This window comes from Bos taurus, chromosome 9 (assembly GCF_002263795.3).
Source record: "Bos taurus isolate L1 Dominette 01449 registration number 42190680 breed Hereford chromosome 9, ARS-UCD2.0, whole genome shotgun sequence".
Taxonomy (NCBI): Eukaryota; Metazoa; Chordata; class Mammalia; order Artiodactyla; family Bovidae; genus Bos; species Bos taurus.
Window position 1 is genome coordinate 36,465,995 of NC_037336.1, and position 20,623 is coordinate 36,486,617.

At 34.3% G+C, this 20,623-nt stretch overlaps 1 protein-coding gene across 1 annotated transcript in view; it reads left to right on the forward strand.

The window, feature by feature from the left end:
* Positions 1 to 18,821, forward strand: part of HDAC2 (histone deacetylase 2) — a 35,193-nt gene extending 16,372 nt beyond the window's left edge. The window contains exons 5-14 of the mRNA NM_001075146.1: positions 452 to 590; positions 3,096 to 3,237; positions 6,920 to 7,012; positions 7,094 to 7,202; positions 12,461 to 12,601; positions 12,831 to 12,939; positions 13,590 to 13,720; positions 14,436 to 14,591; positions 17,389 to 17,446; positions 18,447 to 18,821. Coding sequence (NP_001068614.1) covers positions 452 to 590; positions 3,096 to 3,237; positions 6,920 to 7,012; positions 7,094 to 7,202; positions 12,461 to 12,601; positions 12,831 to 12,939; positions 13,590 to 13,720; positions 14,436 to 14,591; positions 17,389 to 17,446; positions 18,447 to 18,477 — 1,109 coding nt within the window. The 3' untranslated portion in view covers positions 18,478 to 18,821. The remainder of the gene's footprint in view (positions 1 to 451; positions 591 to 3,095; positions 3,238 to 6,919; positions 7,013 to 7,093; positions 7,203 to 12,460; positions 12,602 to 12,830; positions 12,940 to 13,589; positions 13,721 to 14,435; positions 14,592 to 17,388; positions 17,447 to 18,446) is intronic.
* The last annotated feature ends 1,802 nt before the right edge of the window (positions 18,822 to 20,623 follow it).

Here is a 20,623-nt window from a genome sequence, read left to right on the forward strand (position 1 = left end):
AAGCTTTAATAGTGGCTGATTTTCGTAACAAAAGCAGTATGTGTATAGTATGCGTATAGTATGCGTATAGCTGTTTACAGTTACAGTTGTTTTCAGTGGCGCGCGGCCCCCCCCCCCCCCCCCCCCAGTTTTGTGATCATAATGTCACAAACTTTTTATTTGCAGCTTTTTACTTCAGTTGCATTTTCACTTACAGACTTCTTTTTCCTCCCTTTCTTCTAGCTACCATTGTCACTACCGCTTTCCAACTATGTGCTCTGATTTAACCAGATCACAGCTACAGGAAAATATTTACCTAAAGAGAAACTGTTAGTGCCCATGACAGTGATCCTCCTATGATTTTATACTCATTTGCTTATGCATGACATCCTCTTTCCTCTAGGGCTTTTCTCTAGTTATAGTAACTTTTAATTTTGAACATTTAAAAATTTCTCCTATCTTTAATTGTTAGCTGGTGCTGTGAAATTAAACAGACAACAAACTGATATGGCTGTTAACTGGGCTGGAGGATTACATCATGCTAAGAAATCAGAAGCATCAGGATTCTGTTATGTTAATGATATTGTGCTTGCCATCCTTGAATTACTAAAGTAAGTTCATTGTGTTTGACATTTTTCCTGTAAAAAGTGTTTTAATTTATAATAAAAAACTGCCTTTTTTAAAACGTGAACAATGGGTTGAAAATAGTTAATAAATCATGTACAGATTCATTCTAAACCATTGTAAAAATGTAGGAAATTTGGCTAGTTCTTGTATGATTAAGAATGAGAAGTGCATATTAATGTCTGAGAGTTTATTAAGTACCTTCCTAAAAGTATTAGAAGTAGCTTGACAGTTTAGATTGGAGATGTAGTTCTAACTATTGAAAAAAAATGACGTGACCTGAAGTTTGTGTTTTAACATTTTGTAAGTTTTAACTTTTCAAGAAAAAAATTTGAAACCTGTGTTGAAATTTGTTTACCTGTTGAATGTGACCAGTTCACTGCCTAGCTCCCTCATAGAGTGAGGTTTTGTTCTCTACTAATGGATATAATTATCTCTATCTCTAAATTGCTAAAGGAGGTTTTGTTCTCTACTAATGGATATAATTATCTCTATCTCTAAATTGCTAAAGGAATCAGTTTTAAAGTTTTTCTTGACTGTCAGTTGGAGAGAAAGATCTATAGAGGTATTTGTGATTTTGGAGATTTACAAAGTTAGACTTTTTTTTTTTTAACTCTCATTAGATAACACATCTTAGCCGATTCTACTTAAGATTGTAACAAATTGGTATTTTTCTCAAATTGAAAATGTTCTTGCCTGAAGTTATTCCATGCATGCTATTTATAAAGGCTGATTTTTCAGTCACTTAAAATTAGATATTGACTCAATAAACAACTGAGCTGTGTTATTTGACTAATAAAGAGCCAGGAAAACCACTTGAAATCATTTGCCTTGTTTTAACTCACTGTTGGTGTTGGTTCCTGTGTCTTCATCTCAGAGCAGTAGTTCTTGCCTGCATGCTAGTAGTCAACAAGCTTAGTTCAGTTTCTCTGGACACATTTCTTCAACTGGTACAAACTTGATTTAATTAACAGCAAACAGCTTTTGAGCCATTCAGACACTGTTCACGCTGTGTGAAAGTCACTCAGTCGTGTCCTACTCTTTGCAACCCCATGGACTATACAATCCATGGAATTCTCCAGGCCAGAATACCAGAGTGGGTAGCTATACCCATCTCCAGGGGATCTTCCCAACCCAGGGATCGAACCCAGGTCTCCCACATTGCAGGCGAATTCTTTACAAACTGGGCTGTGAAGGAAGCCCGTTACACGCTATTTTTATTTTATTATTTTATAGAAAGTCTATGATGAGACATTGTTTTCTAAGTTTCTGAATGTTGCTTTCCTGTGAGTTGAGGATATTCTTGTGAGGGCTTAGTCTTGTTTTGTCAGCCTGTATGTATTACATTCTTTTAACATGGCTGTGGTAGTATTGTAAAATGAATAATAGTACTATACCATCTAATTCCATAAAAATCATCACTTCCTTGTGCCTTGAAAGGATGATATATGACATTCACTTTCTTTATTTCTTGTTTTGACATGAGTTATCACTAACATAAGATGTCCAGAATGATGATACTTGTGACTCTGAAAATGCATTCGGATTCCGCTGTGATTGGTCGTTCTCCAAGCAGCACTGTCAAGTGATGAGAAGCTTGTGGTTTCTGTCACAGCCATTCAGTTGGAAAGAAAAAGAAGCCATAGAGAATAGTGAACAAACAAGCATGGCCATATTTTGTTAACACTTTACTTATAGACATTGAGAAGGCAGTGGCACCCCACTCCAGTATTCTTGCCTGGAAATCCCATGGATGGAAGAGCCTGGTAGGCTGCAGTCCATGGGGTTGCTAAGAGTCGGATACGACTGAGCGACTTCACTTTCACTTTCCACTTTCACGTATCGGGGAAGGAAATGGTAACCCACTCCAGTGTTCTTGCCTGGAGAATCCCAGGGATGGGGGAGCCTGGTGGGCTACCCTCTATGGGGTCGCACAGAGTCAGACACGACTGAAGCGACGTAGCAGTAGCAGTAAAGACATTGAAATTTAAATTGCATTTAATTGTCACATATGAAATTAATGTTTTTGATTATATTTTCAGTCATTTAAAAATGTAAAAAAAAATATGTTCTCAAAGACTGTACAGAAGCCATTGTCTGCATTTGAACTGTGTCACACCCTATTTTATAATACTAAAGATGTACTAGAGAGATGTGAGATGCTTTACAGTAGCAATTGTAACTAAGGTGTAATCTTTAATTATGAATATATAGAAACATGCACTATGTTTTCAAAGCAGAATAAGAGATATTTCAGAAAGTAAATACATTTTCTTACCTAGATATAAAGGTTGTAAAGAGAAGATTTATAAGATCTGAGGTTCAAACTCTGACTTGAGGGTGGTCTCTTTGAATGGTCTCTTAGGCTAGAAGTAAAGAAAAGAAAGGGGATTAAACATTCTGGAATGTGGGAGCTCAAAAACAGGTGTCTAAATCTATGGTAGTTCTTCCTGTCTTAAAACCTTATTGAAAACTTATGGCTTTGTTTGCAGGTATCATCAGAGAGTCTTATATATTGATATTGATATCCATCATGGTGATGGTGTTGAGGAGGCTTTTTATACAACAGATCGTGTAATGACTGTATCATTCCATAAGTATGGGGAATACTTTCCTGGAACAGGAGACTTAAGGGTAAGATTGAATTCTGTCTGATTAAATGTTATGAGATGAACCTAGAGGAGGTTAGTAATCTTACACCTGAACTAATATTTTTCTGGATCATTAATTTGAAGCTTATATGAAAGATTAAGTCATTTTTATGTGCTGTAATGTTGTTGTAATTCACTTTTTTGCTGACTATAAGCAAAAATTCAATAACTTTAAGGGCTTTCTTTTGCTGAACTTTTTATTTGGTTCAATAAATACTTTGGAACATCCACAAAGCATGAAGCAGTTTTTTTGATGTTAAGTTTGAATCATCAAACCCTACTTGATTGTAGCCTATATTGCTATTGAACATAAAGATTGGTGGGATAAAATAATTGACTAGAGTCTTTTTAAGGTTTTTGTATTGCCCTCTTTTTGTGATTTGTCTTTAATTACTCAGACTTTAATCTCTTTTTTTCTTTAGGCTTCCCTCTCTCCCCCCTCATTTCTATCCCCCAACTCCCTCGCAATTTAGGGAGAAAAAGAATATCATAGCTTATCCTGCCTGCCTATTTATATATTAAGCACATTTATTTCTATTATATTTCTGTTATCTTCTTTCATTTAGTGCTTTGAAGTCCCCCCCACCTTTTTTTTTCTTTTTGCTTCACTAGAGGTTTTGATTTTTGAACCAAACTACAAGCACATTGAAGTTTATTCAAAAATTTATACAGCTGCTTTTATTTTTTTTTTAAACAAAAAGATTTTTATTGAGGAATAAAGTCTACAAATGAAAAGGCACAGAAAACATGAACTTTAAAAACACTAAAGAAATACATATCAGTATACATTTAACTCAAAGCAAAAAATTTGTTTACCATTTCCATTTTATTCTCATCTTTTTACTCTATAGGCCTTTGTGGGGAGGGTCAGCTGCTTTTAATTTAGCTGTATTATATGGGAGATTTCTTTTAGCATGCCATTCAACATTAGTCCTAAACTATTATGTTAAGGTAAGTTTTAAGTCTGTGATATGTCCTTATGTTAGAGTTTAACAACCAAAAGTTTAGAGTGGGCTTAAAGTAGTCTTCAAATATATGATTTAATTGTTTGATCACAAGGTTGTGTTCTTTCAGTAAGAGTGCAGATGATGAAACTTTTCTTTACCCGTAAGTGGGTAGGAGGTCATTTGTTTCATTTATTTCAGTTTAAATTATGTGGCTTTTAAAATAATTTATATTTTCAGTTCTTTCTTGCCTTGGTAGCTCATCCAGTGCCTTTACCCACTTGGTCTTATCTTACAGACCAGTGATTCCCAATGATCCTTAAACTAGCAGAGTCAGTTATACTGGAGAACTTAAAAGCACATATTCTCAGACTCCAGAAATTCTGAATGATTCTATTCTGCACACTAAAATTCAAGAACCACTGCTCTAAACCAGTAGAATTTGTCTATAACCATTGCACTCTGATGGAAATTAAGCAAAAACTTTCCCAGCTTTAAGCTTAAAGAAATTACACTGCAAGACAGTGTAATTTTAACTCATCTCAGAAATGGCAGTGGAAGCCTCTGTTTAATTTCTAACAGTACTTAGAATTGTTTGAAGTTGGAAGATACTGGAAAATGTGTGTTTTAAAGATTGAAAATGACTTTCAACATCTCTTTTCCTCTCAAGATTTTATACTCCTATGAAATGTCACATTTCTTTTCCCTTTAGGTATTAAAAGATATCCCCAAGTTTAGGAAACTAAAATCAGTTTCCTACATTGTACGTGTTGTTGTATTTGGACTTTCATGAAGTTCAAGTATTATATAATTTAGTAAACATTACCATTTCTACCTGAGAATTCATTCTAAATCAGAAAAGAAGTCTACTGTGAGCTTAGATCGTTGTTAAAACTATGCTTGCATTATTATTAGATCAGTAGTCTGTAGATGGAAGAAAAAAAACAAAGGTGTGATTAGTAGTAGTAGTAGTCGTCGTAGGTGTAGTAGTAGTTACGGAGGGTATAAAACTTGGTCCAATAAGGGCCGCAGTTCTGAACTGTGAGTGAGAAGTGCTTTTAATTCACCTTTAACTCGAGTGAGAAGTGCTAACCAACTTTCTGTATTCTGAAATCTTAGTGTCAATGTGTATTCCAACTGTGTTTTTTTACTACAGAAGTCTCAGGATTTACAGCATTTTAGTTTGTCCATATGTGTTTAGTTTGTATTTAGTTATATAAAAATTTAGATTCTTTAAGAAAAATTGTGGGAGTGTGTGTGTAATTTCATGCTTTTTCATCAAAAGTTGGATCATAACAACTCTAACATTGAAGGGTAAAGGGTAAACTATGCTCTTTAAAAAATGGATTCAAGCTGAGATTGTTCCATGAGAAAAAAGGGAATAACATGTGTTTGTATTAGTAATCCTAAAGATTCATATATATTGAGACATTATACAATTGACCCTTGAAAAACAAGGGGATCAGGGATGCTGACTGTCCTGCAATTGAAAACCTGCATATGACTGAGTCCCCAAAAGCAGGAATACTAACAGCCTTCATGATAACATAAATGGTCAATTAACATATTTTGTACATCTACATATATTTTATGCATTCATGACATACTTTGTTCTTAATTTTCAAAAATATTTCTAAGTGCAGTTCACATGCAGGTTTTTTCATGTTGTTTCAAACCTCCAGAAAAATTTTCTAATACATTTATTGGAAAAAAAATCTGCACAAAAGTGGACCCACCATTCAAACCTTTGTTGTGTAAAACAGGTCAATTGTAATGAGAAATGTCTCTACCATCTCTTCTAAAATTATACAGTTGACTCTTGAACAACACAGGTTATGAACTTCTGAGGGACTTTTTTCACTAAGTAATTACTTCAGTGCTACACAATTTGCAGTTAATTGAATCCACAGATGCAGAATTGTAAATATGGAGGACAGACTGTAATGTTAAACTCAAGTTTTCAACTATGCTGTTGTTTATACCCCAGTGTTGTTCAAAAATCAACTATTCATTGTGTGTGTACATATATACACATATACATAAACATAGATTTACACATGCATAAATTATAATTAATAAAATAAGTATATATGTTTTGTATGTGTGTAGCTGGAACTCAGTTTCTCTCTTTTGCTTCTTTTGGGAGGTATTAATGCCTTGAGTGATACTTTTTTAACAAGTAGAAACAAAATTTATTTCAAGCCTAGTTAAATAAGACAGATTTCAGTGTTTTAGTCTGTAGCTGTTAAAACTTCAAGAAAGTCTTACCAGTATTAATCAACTCATACCAGATTGTGAGCCACAAGAAACGGTTTTGCATTAGAGACAATGCAGGACAACCCTGTCCTGGAGGGTTCTTTGGCTCAGAGTTTGAATTTCCTACAGTTTGACTGGTAAATTTGTCTTGTGTATTTTGTTTATGACAAATTTCTTGAGTTAATATTTAATTTCAAACTGCCCTTAACTGTGTTAAATTTCTTTCCTCCCCAAAATAATCATTACAGATTAACTAGAATTGGTTCTTTTCAGCTTTATAAATATCCATAAATGTTGAAATACATACTTATTCTATATTATTTCCTCTCTCAGCCTATAAGATGAATTCAGAATTGGGTTTGTTACCTACTCTTTTAAATCTTTTTAAAATATTTGAATAATTAAATATGTCAAACTTTTTATTATAATGTATTCTCTAAGATCTACTTACACTATGTATTTTAGGATATTGGTGCAGGAAAAGGCAAATACTATGCTGTCAATTTTCCAATGAGAGATGGTATAGATGATGAATCATATGGCCAGATATTTAAGCCTGTAAGTATTACTATTTTTTAAAATGAAAAGGAATTCTAAAATGTTTTTTAGAGATATTAACATTTGTTACCTTATACATAGATTATTTCAAAAGTGATGGAGATGTATCAGCCTAGTGCTGTGGTGCTACAGTGTGGTGCAGACTCCCTATCTGGTGATAGACTTGGTTGCTTCAATTTGACAGTTAAAGGTAAGCGATTTGAAGGGTGATACTCCAGAAAAAAATTTTCTTCTTCCTAAGAACTTCCCATAAAAATTGTCTTTTTTTACCTGCTACTTAACACGGAACCACATGTGTCTTATATTTTTTACAGGTTTTTGGCATATGTATGTATGTATTTCAAATTGATTTATATAATTACAGTTAATCTAGTTTCAGTAAATTAGGTCTTTTATTTTGTCAAATTTATATATACATTTTTATGTGAGCAGTTTTATAAGACTTGTTGCTGTCCCAACCAAGGCAGTGATTTTCTTCTCTTTTTTTTAACTTGTATTTGTTTATTTATTTATTCTGGTTTTATTAAGATGTAGTTGACATGTAGCCATGTAAGCTTGAGGTGCACATTATAATTTGACTTCAATAGCATGATTTCAGCATCGTGAAATGATTAACACAGAAGGTTTAGTGAACACTCATCATCTCCTATAGTTAAAACATTAAAGAAATAGATTGAAAATGTGTATATTTTTCTTTGTGATGAGAACCCTTAGGATTACTGTCTTTAACAGCTTTCATTTATAATATACAGCAGTGTTAATTATCTGCATCATCATGTACATTTAATCCCTCATACTTATTTATCTTTTAATTAGAAGTTTGTATCTTTTTATTATCTTCATCTAATCCCCTCCCCACCTCTGGTAATTACAAATCTGATCTCTTTTTCTGTCAGTTTGTTTGTTGTTTGTTTTTGAAGTATAATTGACCTGCACCATTATAGTAGTTATTTTCTGGTCCACAGCATTGTAATTTGATAATCTGTACATTTCCAAATGATAACCATGATAAGTCTAGTTGTCATCAATCATCATGCAAAGATATTATTTTGCTGTTGACTGTATTCCCAACACTATATTTCATACCTGTGTCTCATTTATATTGTACTTTTTAATCTCCTTCATCTGTTTCTCTCCCCTCTTGCAACTATCTTACTTGTTTTCTGTAACTATTTCTGTTAAGTTATATTTGCTCATTTGTTTTTTAGATTCCACATATTACACTTAGCATAATTTTCAACATTTTTGGTTGATTCTTTTGGTGCTTACCTTTCTTAAGACAATATGCAAGCTTTTTTTATTTTTTTTTTGGCCATGCCGTGCAGCTTATGGGATCTTAGTTCCCCAACCAGGGTTTGAACTCTGGCCCTCAGCAGTGCAAGCCCAAGAGTTCTAACCATTGGACCACCCGGGAATTCTGCAAGCTGTATTATTATTTTTAACTTAATTTTAACCTTGTATATTTACTTTCCATTGTGAAAGAAAAGGGAGTCACCACTGTGTCCCTAACACATGCATTTACCCTTCCAGTATCCCATTTTTGCGGTTTAAATCTAGACCAGAATTTTAGTTATGGTAGTCATTGTTTATGGCATCATCAAAAACATTAAAGCATGGTTCAGCTTACTCAATTTTCCTTTTGCATAACTTGTTTTTCTGTGCAATTTTGTCATTTCCTTCGTTTTCTCAGTTACTCATTAATAAATGAAGGTGGATCAGGTTTTCTATCAGTTTTACCTTCTTGAAGAACAGCCTTCTGACCTGTTCTTGTTTGGGTGAATTTCCTCTGTAGATCTGTTAGAATATTGAGCTGTTCTTTGCTTTTAAGTGTTAAAATCAACGTGATAGAGGTCCAGACCAAAGTAAAGATCACCATTATGGAATGAGCTGCTAGGGTGTAAGAATAAATCTGAAAATATTTTATAAGTTTTGAAAATTTATCGTACGTAGGTTAGTAGTATTAATCATGGATATTGTACAAGATTTGGAGTTGTTTTCCTTGTGAACTTTTAGGTAACAAGTTCATGTTCTACTTGAATTCGCTCATAAAAGGTGAAGAATTCTCAGGTAGAACTTTTTCCAGTACTTACTATTGGCTTAAACGGAAATTAACAACTAAATTTAGATTTTAAAGACTATTTTATTTAATATTAGGATGGCTCCTGTGCCGGGCAGCATTAGAATTATTAGATAATCAATCTATTCTACTTATATTAGGTTGAACGATTTGAAATTATCTGTTTCCTCAAAAATGGATATGATCTTCTTAAAATCTATCTAATGTCCTCAAAGTGTGCATTACTTTGTCACTTTTCTTGTCTTAACTTTTTGAAAGTCCCTAATGCCTTTGTGTGTAAAAGTAATAGCTTTCATAACTATAAGCCACAACATTTACTCTTACTGTAAATCTACATTATATTTCGACTGACTGATAGAATGTAAGTTGTATAAAGCATATAAAAGTATTTGCAATCCCAAAGCTTAAACTTGATTCCAAGCTTTTTCCAGTGCCAGCTTCAAATCAGATTTCTCAGGTCTGCTAAAGTCAGTTTACCTCTTGTCCGTCTCCTTTCTATCTTCGTTTATATTGTTACGATTGTATGTTCTCCAGTCTTCATTTTTATAAGTTTTAGCCTTTAGAAAAATCCCTTTATAATCATTTTTGTCAGATTCTGAGATGAAGGAAAAGGAAATGTCCTTTTTTAGCCAGCTTTCTTTACTTAGAAGTCTTTAAGTTAATTTTTTGTTTGTTTCATCTTTAAAAATACCCAAATGGCTTTCCCCTATTATAAGAAGCATGCATTTTTGTAATTGCAGTAACAAAAATTGGGTTGTGACTCATATAATGTGACTATTGAATACTTAATGAAAATGCCCACAGTTATAGTTACATGAAGAAAACTTTAAGCTTTTAAAAATTAGGAAGAATTGGAAGGGAATATTTAAAAAAAAACTATCTTTGGATGATGAGGCTTCACTGGTAGCTCAATGGTAAAGAATCTGCCTGTCAATGCAGGAGACTCATGGGTTCGATCCTTAAACTGGGAACATTCCCTGGAGTAGGAAAGGGCAACCCACTCCAGTATTCTTGCCTTGGAAATCCCATGGACAGGGGAGCCTGGTGAGCTACAGTCCATGAAGTTGCAAAGAGTAGGACATGACTTAGCAACTGAATACAACAGCAGCATCTTCAGATGATAGATTTTTAGGTAGTTTTTTTTCTTTGTACTTATTTTGATTTTTCCAAATATTCAACATGTATCAGTTTCTTCTGTAATTGAAGGATTTTGTTCTTGCTTTAAAGGTTGACTTATGTTCCTGAATGATGATAATATAAGAAGTTACTAGTGACTTGTAATTGATTATTGAATTATGACATCCAAATGAAATATTTTGTTTTTATGTTAGGTTTACTTTATATTTAGATTTCTATACAAAGAAATTTGTTAAAGTTGTTTTTAATAGTAATAATATAAATAAGTTAAGTGTCCATAATACCACTATCTAAAATAACCTATAGTTAAGCCTTAGAAAGCATTACTACGAACAAAGCTAGTGGAGGTGATGGAATTCCAGTTGAGCTATTTCAAATCCTGAAAGATGATGCTGTGAAAGTGCTTCACTCAATATGCCAGCAAATTTGGAAAACTCAGCAGTGGCCACAGGACTGGAAAAGGTCAGTTTTCATCCCAATCCCAAAGAAAGGCAATCCCAAAGAATGCTCAAACTACCACACAATTGTACTCATCTCACACGCTAGTAAAGTAATGCTCCAAATTCTCCAAGCGAGGCTTCAGCAATACATGAACCGTGAACTTCCAGATGTTCAAGCTGGTTTTAGAAAAGGCAGAGGAACCAGAGATCAAATTGCCAACATCCACTGGATCATGGAAAAAGCAAGAGAGTTCCAGAAAAACATCTATTTCTGCTTTATTGACTATGCCAAAGCCTTTGTGTAGATCCCAATAAACTGTGGAAAATTCTGAAAGAGATGGGAATAGCAGACCACCTGACTTGCCTCTTGAGAAATTTGTATGCAGGTCAGGAAGCAACAGTTAGAACTGGACATGGAACAACAGACTGGTTCCAAATAGGAAAAAGAGTACATCAAGGCTGTATATTGTCACTCTGCTTATTTAACTTACATGCAGAGCACATCACGAGAAACGCTGGACTGGAAGAAACACAAGCTGGGAGAAATATCAGTAACCTCAGATATGCAGATGACATCACCCTTATGGCAGAAAGTGAAGAGGAACTAAAAAGCCTCTTGATGAAAGTGAAAGAGGAGAGTGAAAAAGTTGGCTTAAAGCTCAACATTCAGAAAACGAAGATCATGGCATCTGGTCCCATCACTTCATGGGAAATAGATGGGGAAACAGTGGAAACAGTGTCAGACTTTATTTTGGGGGCTCCAAAATCACTGCAGATGGTGACTGCAGCCATGAAATTAAAAGACGCTTACTCCTTGGAAGGAAAGTTATGACTAACCTAGATAGCATATTCAAAAGCAGAGAGATTACTTTCCCAACAAAGGTCTGTCTAGTCAAGGCTATGGTTTTTCCAGTGGTCATGTATAGATGTGAGAGTTGGACTGTGAAGAAGGCTGAGCGCCGAAGAATTGATGCTTTTGAACTGTGGTGCTGGAGAAGGCTCTTGAGAGTCCCTTGGACTGCAAGGAGATCCAACCAGTCCATTCTGCAGGAGATCAGTTCTGGGTGTTCTTTGGAAGGAATGATGCTAAAGCTGAAACTCCAGTACTTTGGCCACCTCATGCGAAGAGTTGACTCATTGGAAAAGACTCTGATGCTGGGAGGGATTGGGGGCAGGAGGAGAAGGGGACGACAGAGGATGAGATGGCTGGATGGCATCACCAACTCAATGGATGTGAGTCTGAGTGAACTCTGGGAGTTGGTGATGGACATGGAGGCCTGGCGTGCTGCGATTCATGTGGTCGCAAAGAGTCGGACATGACTGAGTAACTGAACTGATCTGAAACCTGTATAGTCTTAAGTAATTTTTTTGTTTATGTCTGTGGAGAAAAGTGGTAACAAAACATCAGTTTAGATTAGGTTGTACTTAATGTTTCATTGTAACCTCACTTATTTTTTCCCCCCAGGTAACCTTATATGAACATAGGATTTTCATATCACATTAATAAAAATGTGTTATATTTTAATCTTAATATAGTTGTATACTTGACTTTTCCATCAAGTACGCTTGTTAACATAGCCAGTTATGTCTTAATGAGTTTTGTATATTGTGTAAAAGGTGTTTGATAAAAGTTTTAGACTAGAAATTTTCTTAAAATTTTTATGTATTATTTGTTTTTTAAATATTTAGCAAAGCCATTTTGGTTGAGTAAAATTTTGTTTATATTTAAAAATTTTTCTTTTCCAGCTGTTACAGTGTGTAAATATATTGTTACCCAAATCTTCTTTGTCTTAGGTCATGCTAAATGTGTAGAAGTTGTAAAAACTTTCAATTTACCATTACTGATGCTTGGGGGAGGTGGATACACAATCCGCAACGTTGCTCGGTGTTGGACATATGAGACTGCAGTTGCCCTTGATTGTGAGATTCCCAACGGTAAGTGTTCTTATTGTGATGTCTTTATTGGATGAACTGTCTGTTTGTAGAAGAAGATGGTTAGGTCATTAGAGTTGATTCCAAAACTATGTAAATAGGAGAGCAGCCACTAAATTCATTTTGTATTCACTTTTAAGTATTTTCTCTGGAAATATTTTACAACTTGAGTCTGGATTTTGTGTATGGATTGAGCTTTTAATATGTAACTTTATTTCATTATTTTTAATAGAATTGCCATATAATGATTATTTTGAGTATTTTGGACCGGACTTCAAACTGCATATTAGTCCTTCAAACATGACAAACCAGAACACTCCAGAATATATGGAAAAGATAAAGTAAGACATCATTAAATTGATTTGATTAAAATTATTAATGTAACTTTTGAAGCTTTTAGAAAGTCATGTGCAGTAGGTCAGTTTAACTTTATACATAAGGTATTCCCTTTTGTCAAAAGTATTTGAAACCTTAAAGATTGTTGGTTTCTTTAATTTTATAAAATGATGGAAAATGTATAATAGATTATAGCTCAAAAATACTTCCATTTTCTGTTAGTTAAAATGGACTTTTTTGTTGAAAAGGGCTCTATAAGTTGTATATTTTCTTGCTTTACACAAAAGTGAAATTTATTTTCATTGAAACATTTGATAAACCTTTCTCTAAGAAATAGAGTTTGGAGAGACATTGTTCGTACCCAGGCCTGGGTTTGTGCCCTCACTCCATGACATTTGGCAAGTTAATTTGCCTTTATGCTTATATTTCCTCATCCTTGAAATGGGGGATGAAATTTAGTATCTACCTTGTAAATTTTGAGGATTAAACAGGTTAAAAATAGGTAAAGTATCAGTACCCAGTAAATGTTACGATTTTAATTCTTAGGTTAAGCTAGATAAAAGATGCAGTTTATTTTGCTTAATGTTTCCTCTTTCACTGAAAAGGAACTTGAAAGAAAATATTTTTTCTAATAACTATGCATGTTGTAATTTAGACAGCGTTTATTTGAAAATTTACGCATGTTGCCTCATGCACCTGGCGTCCAGATGCAAGCTATTCCAGAAGATGCAGTTCATGAAGATAGTGGAGATGAAGATGGAGAAGATCCAGACAAGAGAATTTCTAGTAAGATAGTCCTTTGATGTGTATTCTGTTACATTTTTCTGGTTTATTAAAAGCACACTACAGACTGAAGGTTTTGGTTGCCCAAGAACTTCACCTGTTTTCATGAGCACACTATTATTACTGTCTGTTTTCATCATTTTTTAAATCTTATGTAGATTTAATTTCCTTTGTCTCAGAGCCTGATTTGAGTGTCAGCAATTTCATTTTCTACAAATTAACCACTTATGTGTAGTGTAAGTTGAATAACATTAAGCACCTTCTGTTTGATTCTACCATCTAATTCCACTTAATATGATTTGTAAGCTTTTAGCCTAATAGTATGCTATTATGGTATAGACATTCTAACATAATTGACGTAAATGATATTTCTTATTTTCTCTCCTTCCCCTCTCAGCTCTGAAATAAAAGGTTACTTTTTATTTAAAGACATCACTCCTACTTCCTATCAGGAAAGCAATATTTTTTTCCTCCAAAGTTTTTTTTTTTTTTTTAATGAGAACCTCTAATGTTCTTCGTATTCCTTTGAATTATTTCTTCCTAGATTAAAGCTAAATTTTCAATGTTTAGCAAGCCATGCATTCAGTTATAATCTTAAAATCTGTTTCCTTACTTTAAATATGACTGGCTAGTTCTTCTATAGAGCAATGCACTTAACAGTTGTAAAATCTGTGACTGCCTTTGTCAAAATGTTATTAAAAATCTTTTAATGTGTCAGTTCGAGCATCAGACAAACGAATAGCTTGTGATGAAGAGTTCTCAGATTCTGAGGACGAAGGAGAAGGCGGTCGTAGAAATGTGACTGATCATAAGAAAGGAGCAAAAAAAGCTAGAATCGAAGAAGACAAGAAGGAAACGGAGGACAAAAAAGCAGGTCAGATTTATTTTTTGATAGATGTTTTAATTGTAAGTTTTTGAAAGTGAGCAACCAGGCAATTTTTATAAGATCCTGAAATACTTAAACGAGTATCAGAAATAGGTGAGTATGCTAAACAAATAGGTGACTTTTTTTCCCTCCATGTAAGTAAACTTTTAGTTAAAGCTCTCCAAATGTTATTAGTCACATTTGCTTTTATAATATAGGAAACTATCTCTTCTTGGCAACATAGGCTTAAAATATTGAACGTTGCACTGTGATCTAGACTGAGTGAGAGAACAGACTGGTTATAGACCCATATGTAGCCCATGAGCAGAGCGGAAATTCTAAGCTAATTTGTAACTGCCTGTAAGTTTATTTGATGAGAATAAAGCATAAAAGAAGACTCACATTATATAACCTTAGACCAGTTTCACCATTTTGAAAAGGCTCAGAGAACAGACTTTGTTATAATTTGAAAGAAACGTAAAAGCGATGGAAAGATGGGAAGGGATTTGAGAGCTGGGTTAGGAGGAGACAATACTTTCTGATGTCTTAACTTTAAAAATGTGTCTTGTCTGTTGAGGCAAATGTGTCAGTTTGTCTGTTGAGAAAATAGATGATTTAGGGCATTGCATTTGCTTTCAGAGTGTGTTATCTTTTATCTGAGTTTCCAGAGCACTTACACATATCTCAGTCATTTTATTTAACACATCATATTATGACACCTCATTAGGAACTTTACATATCTCCCTGCTAGATTGAGCTGCTCTTGGCTAGAGAATGCAGTATCTTAAATACCTGAATTCTTGTACTTGGTGCATTTCCTGCTGGATACCTGCTACCTATATGCAGGTAACGGTGAGGAGCACAGGTTTTAGTTGACCTGTTAATTTTGACCCTGTAGCATGTGGAAAACAGATTCAGAGGTACTGGGCCAACATCCTTTTTCTGTCATATTGAAGTTACGTGAGTAAGCTGGCTCTCGTGTTCTTTTTTTACTAGAGAGTGTTTGGAATCTGTAGCATGTCTGCACATCTAGTTCTGTTTTGTTTGTGGATTGACTCCACTATAGGCTACTGTTCTCTGTCTATCATTTTATAATTTTAACTTCCCAATGTATTACAATGATGGCTCCAGTCTGCTCTTGTGTACTGATTGACATCCAGAGATTCCAGCTATGATTGAGGTAAGAAGGACTTAACTTTAGCTGTAGGATTTTTCTAGTATTTTTCTTTTCTCTGTCAATTTGTCTTTTCTGTATTTTTTGTTTGTTTGTCTTCCTTTCTGGCATTTATTCTTGCTTTTTAAACTTTTATCTTTCTATGCTTTTTCTTCCAAATGGGAAAGTGGGTGCACTAGAGTGCTTATCTTTCATTGCTGCTTTAGCTGAAAATGAGAGTGCCTTTTGATCTGGCTTTAATGGCCTGGTGGTGGATTAATCTCAGTATTTAGTTCCTAAATACTTCTGTTGCTGATAGTAATTGATACTTAAATTTCTTAGTTTAATAATGAAATTCTTCTTATAGTGTCTTGCATTTGTTAAAATCTTGCAACATACAGATAAAAGAAATACTACCATAGAAAACATTTTTAAAAGTCTAGTTCAGAACCTAAAGTTAGGAGTATTTCTTTGCTCTTCATCCCTCCCCAAACCACACTTGGCACTTTTGTTTACATATCTAAAATAAAGCCAGAAGCCAAAACAAATGTCATAATAAACATGTTGCTATATGTTTGTATTATAATCATTGCCTCACAACTTTGATTCATTGGCTTATCTAAAGAAAAAATTTACCACATTTTGGCTAATTTGTTTCAATGATCTTGAATGGATAGTGTTACTCTTACTATTTTGTTAATTTTTATTAAAATGGTAAAGTTCTGATACTTATATAGTGAAGGTTTAAAAAGTAATGGCTGTGTATATGTATGGCTAAGTCCCTTCACAGTTCACCTGAAACTGTCACAACATTGTTAATCAGCTATACCCCAGTACAAAAGAAAAAGTTTAAGAAAGAAAAGAGGGTACTAGAAAAGAAGGGTACCAGCGCTAAGAGTTGGATACGACTGAGCGACTTCACTTTCACTTTTCACTTTCCTGCATTGGAGAAGGAAAAGCAACCCACTCCAGTGTTCTTGCCTGGAGAATCCCAGGGATGGGGGAGCCTGGTGGGCTGCCGTCTATGGGGTCGCATAGAGTCAGACACGACTGAAGCAACTTAGCAACAGCAGCAGCAGCCTAACCATTATTTAAAAAAAAAAAAAAAAAAACTATTGGTTATATAAGCAATAGAATTTAGCTTCTGTTTTGTCTCTGACCTTAACTGATTCTGTCCTCTTGTCACAAAACTCCAGCCAAATTGGTCTTGCAGTTTTTCCTTCCAACCTAATTCCTTGTTGCCTCAAAGTCCTTTTGAGCTTTCCCTCTGTTCAAGGTACTTCTTCCCTTTTCCCACTCAAAAGTGATTTGTTCTTCAGAATGCCTCTCAAAGGTCACTTGTCATAGCCTTTCCTGATCTACCATGGTGTTTGCGCATGTCTGTTGGCTGAATGTCTTCATAGTGTATATCCTGCCTATAATGCTGTGATCCCATAGGGCAAAGTTCCCAAAGGCGGGACTGCAAATGTTGCATTGATATTGAACCTCTGTCATTTAGTACATCTTCAGAAGCTTAGTTAGTTGTTGATTTCATGAACAATAATATTGTATATGGGAGTTTTTTATATTTTAAGTAAGATATATTTTAAAATAAAATACATGCATTTTATATTTCAAAATAGGTGTTAATCTCTTCCCAATTTTTGTTTTTAGATGTTAAGGAGGAAGATAAATCCAAGGATAATAGTGGTGAAAAAACAGATACCAAAGGGTAAGCTGTATTCTTTTTCTAGTAATTTTTATATGCTATAAAAATAATGAGTATGTTTACTGGGGTTGGGGTGAGTATACATATATTCTTTGAGAAGTACTGAACTAAACCTGGAATATCATCAGTAGGTTGTTATGAGATGCTCTGAATTTTAGTATGGTATGTAAGACAATATGGAGAAGGCAATGGCACCCCACTCCAGTACTCTTGCCTGGAAAATCCCATGGACAGAGGAGCCTGGTAGGCTGCAGCCCATGGAGTCGCTAAGAGTCGGACACTACTGAGCGACTTCACTTTCACTTTTCACTTTCATGCATTGGAGAAGGAAATGGCAACCCACTCCAGTGTTCTTGCCTGGAGAATCCCAGGGACGGTGGAGCCTGGTGGGCTGCCGTCTGTGGGGTTACACAGAGTCGGACACGACTGAAGTGACTTAGCAGTAGCAGTAAGACAGTATATATGTATCTTAACCATTAGCTTATATTTCATTTACTTGCTTGTTTTTCATTTATGTAACATGCCTTAAAAAATTACAAAAGCTAATAATAATCAGTGTTGTAACTGAATGTATTAAAATAGGTCAGTTTATATTCTTGAACATAATTTATCTAAGCCTTGTTTTGCTATTAACTTTTATATAGACACTCATCATCTTTCATGGTGCTCTTATTTCTATATACATGATTTTTTGGTGTTATAAGACAGGTAAATTTTAAGAATCACTGGGCTAGTATAACATAATTTTTTAAAAGACCATAATTGAGCTTTCTGTTGTCAGAAAGCATATAGATGCTTGGCCACACATAATTTTGTGTTAGCCTTCATAGGATGACTTGGAATAGGTTGTAAAACCCTCAGAAGGTCAAGGCAGTCAGTCAAAAACTCAAGGCACTACCAGCTTACATGTTTCTTGGTGGGAACCATAGGACTGATCTATTGGTCATTGCATTTAAACTGAGATTGTGCAGTTTTTAATATTTCATATTGCCTCTTTTAACAGAGCCAAATCAGAACAGCTCAGCAATCCTTGAATTTGAGTCTCACAACTTTCAGAAACCATAAAAAAGTGAGAAAATATTGGGAAGAAAAATGTTTTTTCTTTTTGAAGACTTCTGGCTTCATTTTATACTACTTTGGCATGGACTGTATTTATTTTCAAAATGGCTTTGTTTTTGTTTTTCTTGGCAAGTTTTATTGTGAGTTTTCTAATTATGAAGCAAAATTTCTTTTCTCCACCATGCTTTATGTGATAGTATTTAAAATTGATGTGTTATTATGTCAAAAAACTGATCTATTAAAGAAGTAATTGGCCTTTATGAGCTGATTTTTCCATCTTTTGTAATTATCTTTATTAAAAAATTGTACTTCAATTGTCTTTTGTCTGTTTATTACAACATGGAGTCTAATTTCATAGGCTAGTAACATGACCGTTTCTGTAGAAAAATAGAATACCCTAAAGCTGAAAGATACTGATGTCCTAAGACATCCATGAACTGTTTAGGAAATTACTGTGTTTACAGTAATTATTATTTCTTACTCTAATAGGAGTTCTACCATCTTGTTCTCTGGAGGTTAACCAGCCAATATTGGTGAAGATTAATATCTCATAATCATAATTTATCTTAGATTAATGAAACAAGCTATGCAGTTGAGATATAGGAATTAGCTTTGAGCTGAACCAAAGATTCTCAAAAACTGGTAATCGATTCTGAGTTGAAAGAAGAAATCTATGATCAGAAAAGGAAACTATAGCTTCCATACTGAGCTCTGTGGGACTCTTTTGCCAACCCCTACTATATACCAAGTAGACAAAGAATTGTATAGTGTGTTTGAACAGAAATTTCCTGTGTTTATGTCAAGGCTAAAATAAAACCTGCTGTTTAGACAAAACCTGGTTCTTGTACTGCATATTCATGGTACCCAGGTTCCACTATTACACCCAGGCTTCCAAATGAAGGAAATAAACACTTAAAAGTCATTTATCATGAGTTTATTGAATGTCTACCCACTTTAAGGCTTTGAGCATGCAACTGAACATAATGGGAAAATGCCTGCTCCCACAGCTTACACTTTAATGGTAGGAAGCAGACAAACGGGGTAATTTCTGCTCCTAGGATATGCAAAGGAGAGCAAAACATTTTAGAAACTTGCCAAAATCAATGAAATCTTTTTGCTGGGCCAAATTGATTATTTTGAGTTAAAAATTTGGACAGTAGATCAGTCAAAAATATTTCTCTAAAAGCTCCTGTTAAATACTTCAGCATTTACAAAAACACCTGGACTTTTGTAATGAGCAGCTGTTCTCTCACCTGTATTTAGCAGATATTTCACTTGCCATGTTGGTTCCAACTCTTTTTTTTCTTTAAATAAGTTTGAACAGAAGAAGTTGAAGCCCTCTTTATCCACTTTGTCATTTGATTCCCTTATGACTCTTCAGAAGTAACCATCCCTTATGCCTGTTTTCACTCTTGCTGCATATCTTGTAAGCATTCAAGCCCTTGTGGTGTTAGGAATTATGGAATTCAGTCCTTCATTCGTGAAATAGTTACATACATTTGGTGTTTGTGAAACACACAATGGTATTGCACATGTACACTTACGTAACTTGCTTTTTTACATTTTGATTAACCCTGTTGAACAAGTCCAACTCATTTTAACTGCTCTGTGTTAAGTTTCCATTTTAAGGACATACCAAAAATTTGTTTTAGTAGTGTAGTGAACCTCCTTGGTTACATTTAGGTTTTGTTTTACTATTTACAAATAGAAGCATCTACATAAAGCTGAAGCCTCAAGAGAATAATATGAAACATGAAAGCTCAGCAAAGTGACGTGGTACAACATTAATACACAGAAAACAGCAACTGGTAATATACACAAACAGCCAGATTTGCCAGAAAAAGTAAGGTCCTATTTATAAGAGCAGTAACAAAAATTCTTATAAATAAAAAATATAAAGAAGCTATGGTTCTGGCATATACTGAAAAAGATCATAAGATGTCAAGATAAATACCCTAATCCATATGGAACAATATTGGATAAAATAATTCAGATTGATGAAGGAAGAGATTATTCCTTGAGTGGTATTGGGATAATGGGCAATCAAATGGATAAAAAGAAGTTGTATGCTTTCCATGAGAAGAGTCAGATTAGCTGGATGTTGAATTTTATCAAAAGCAT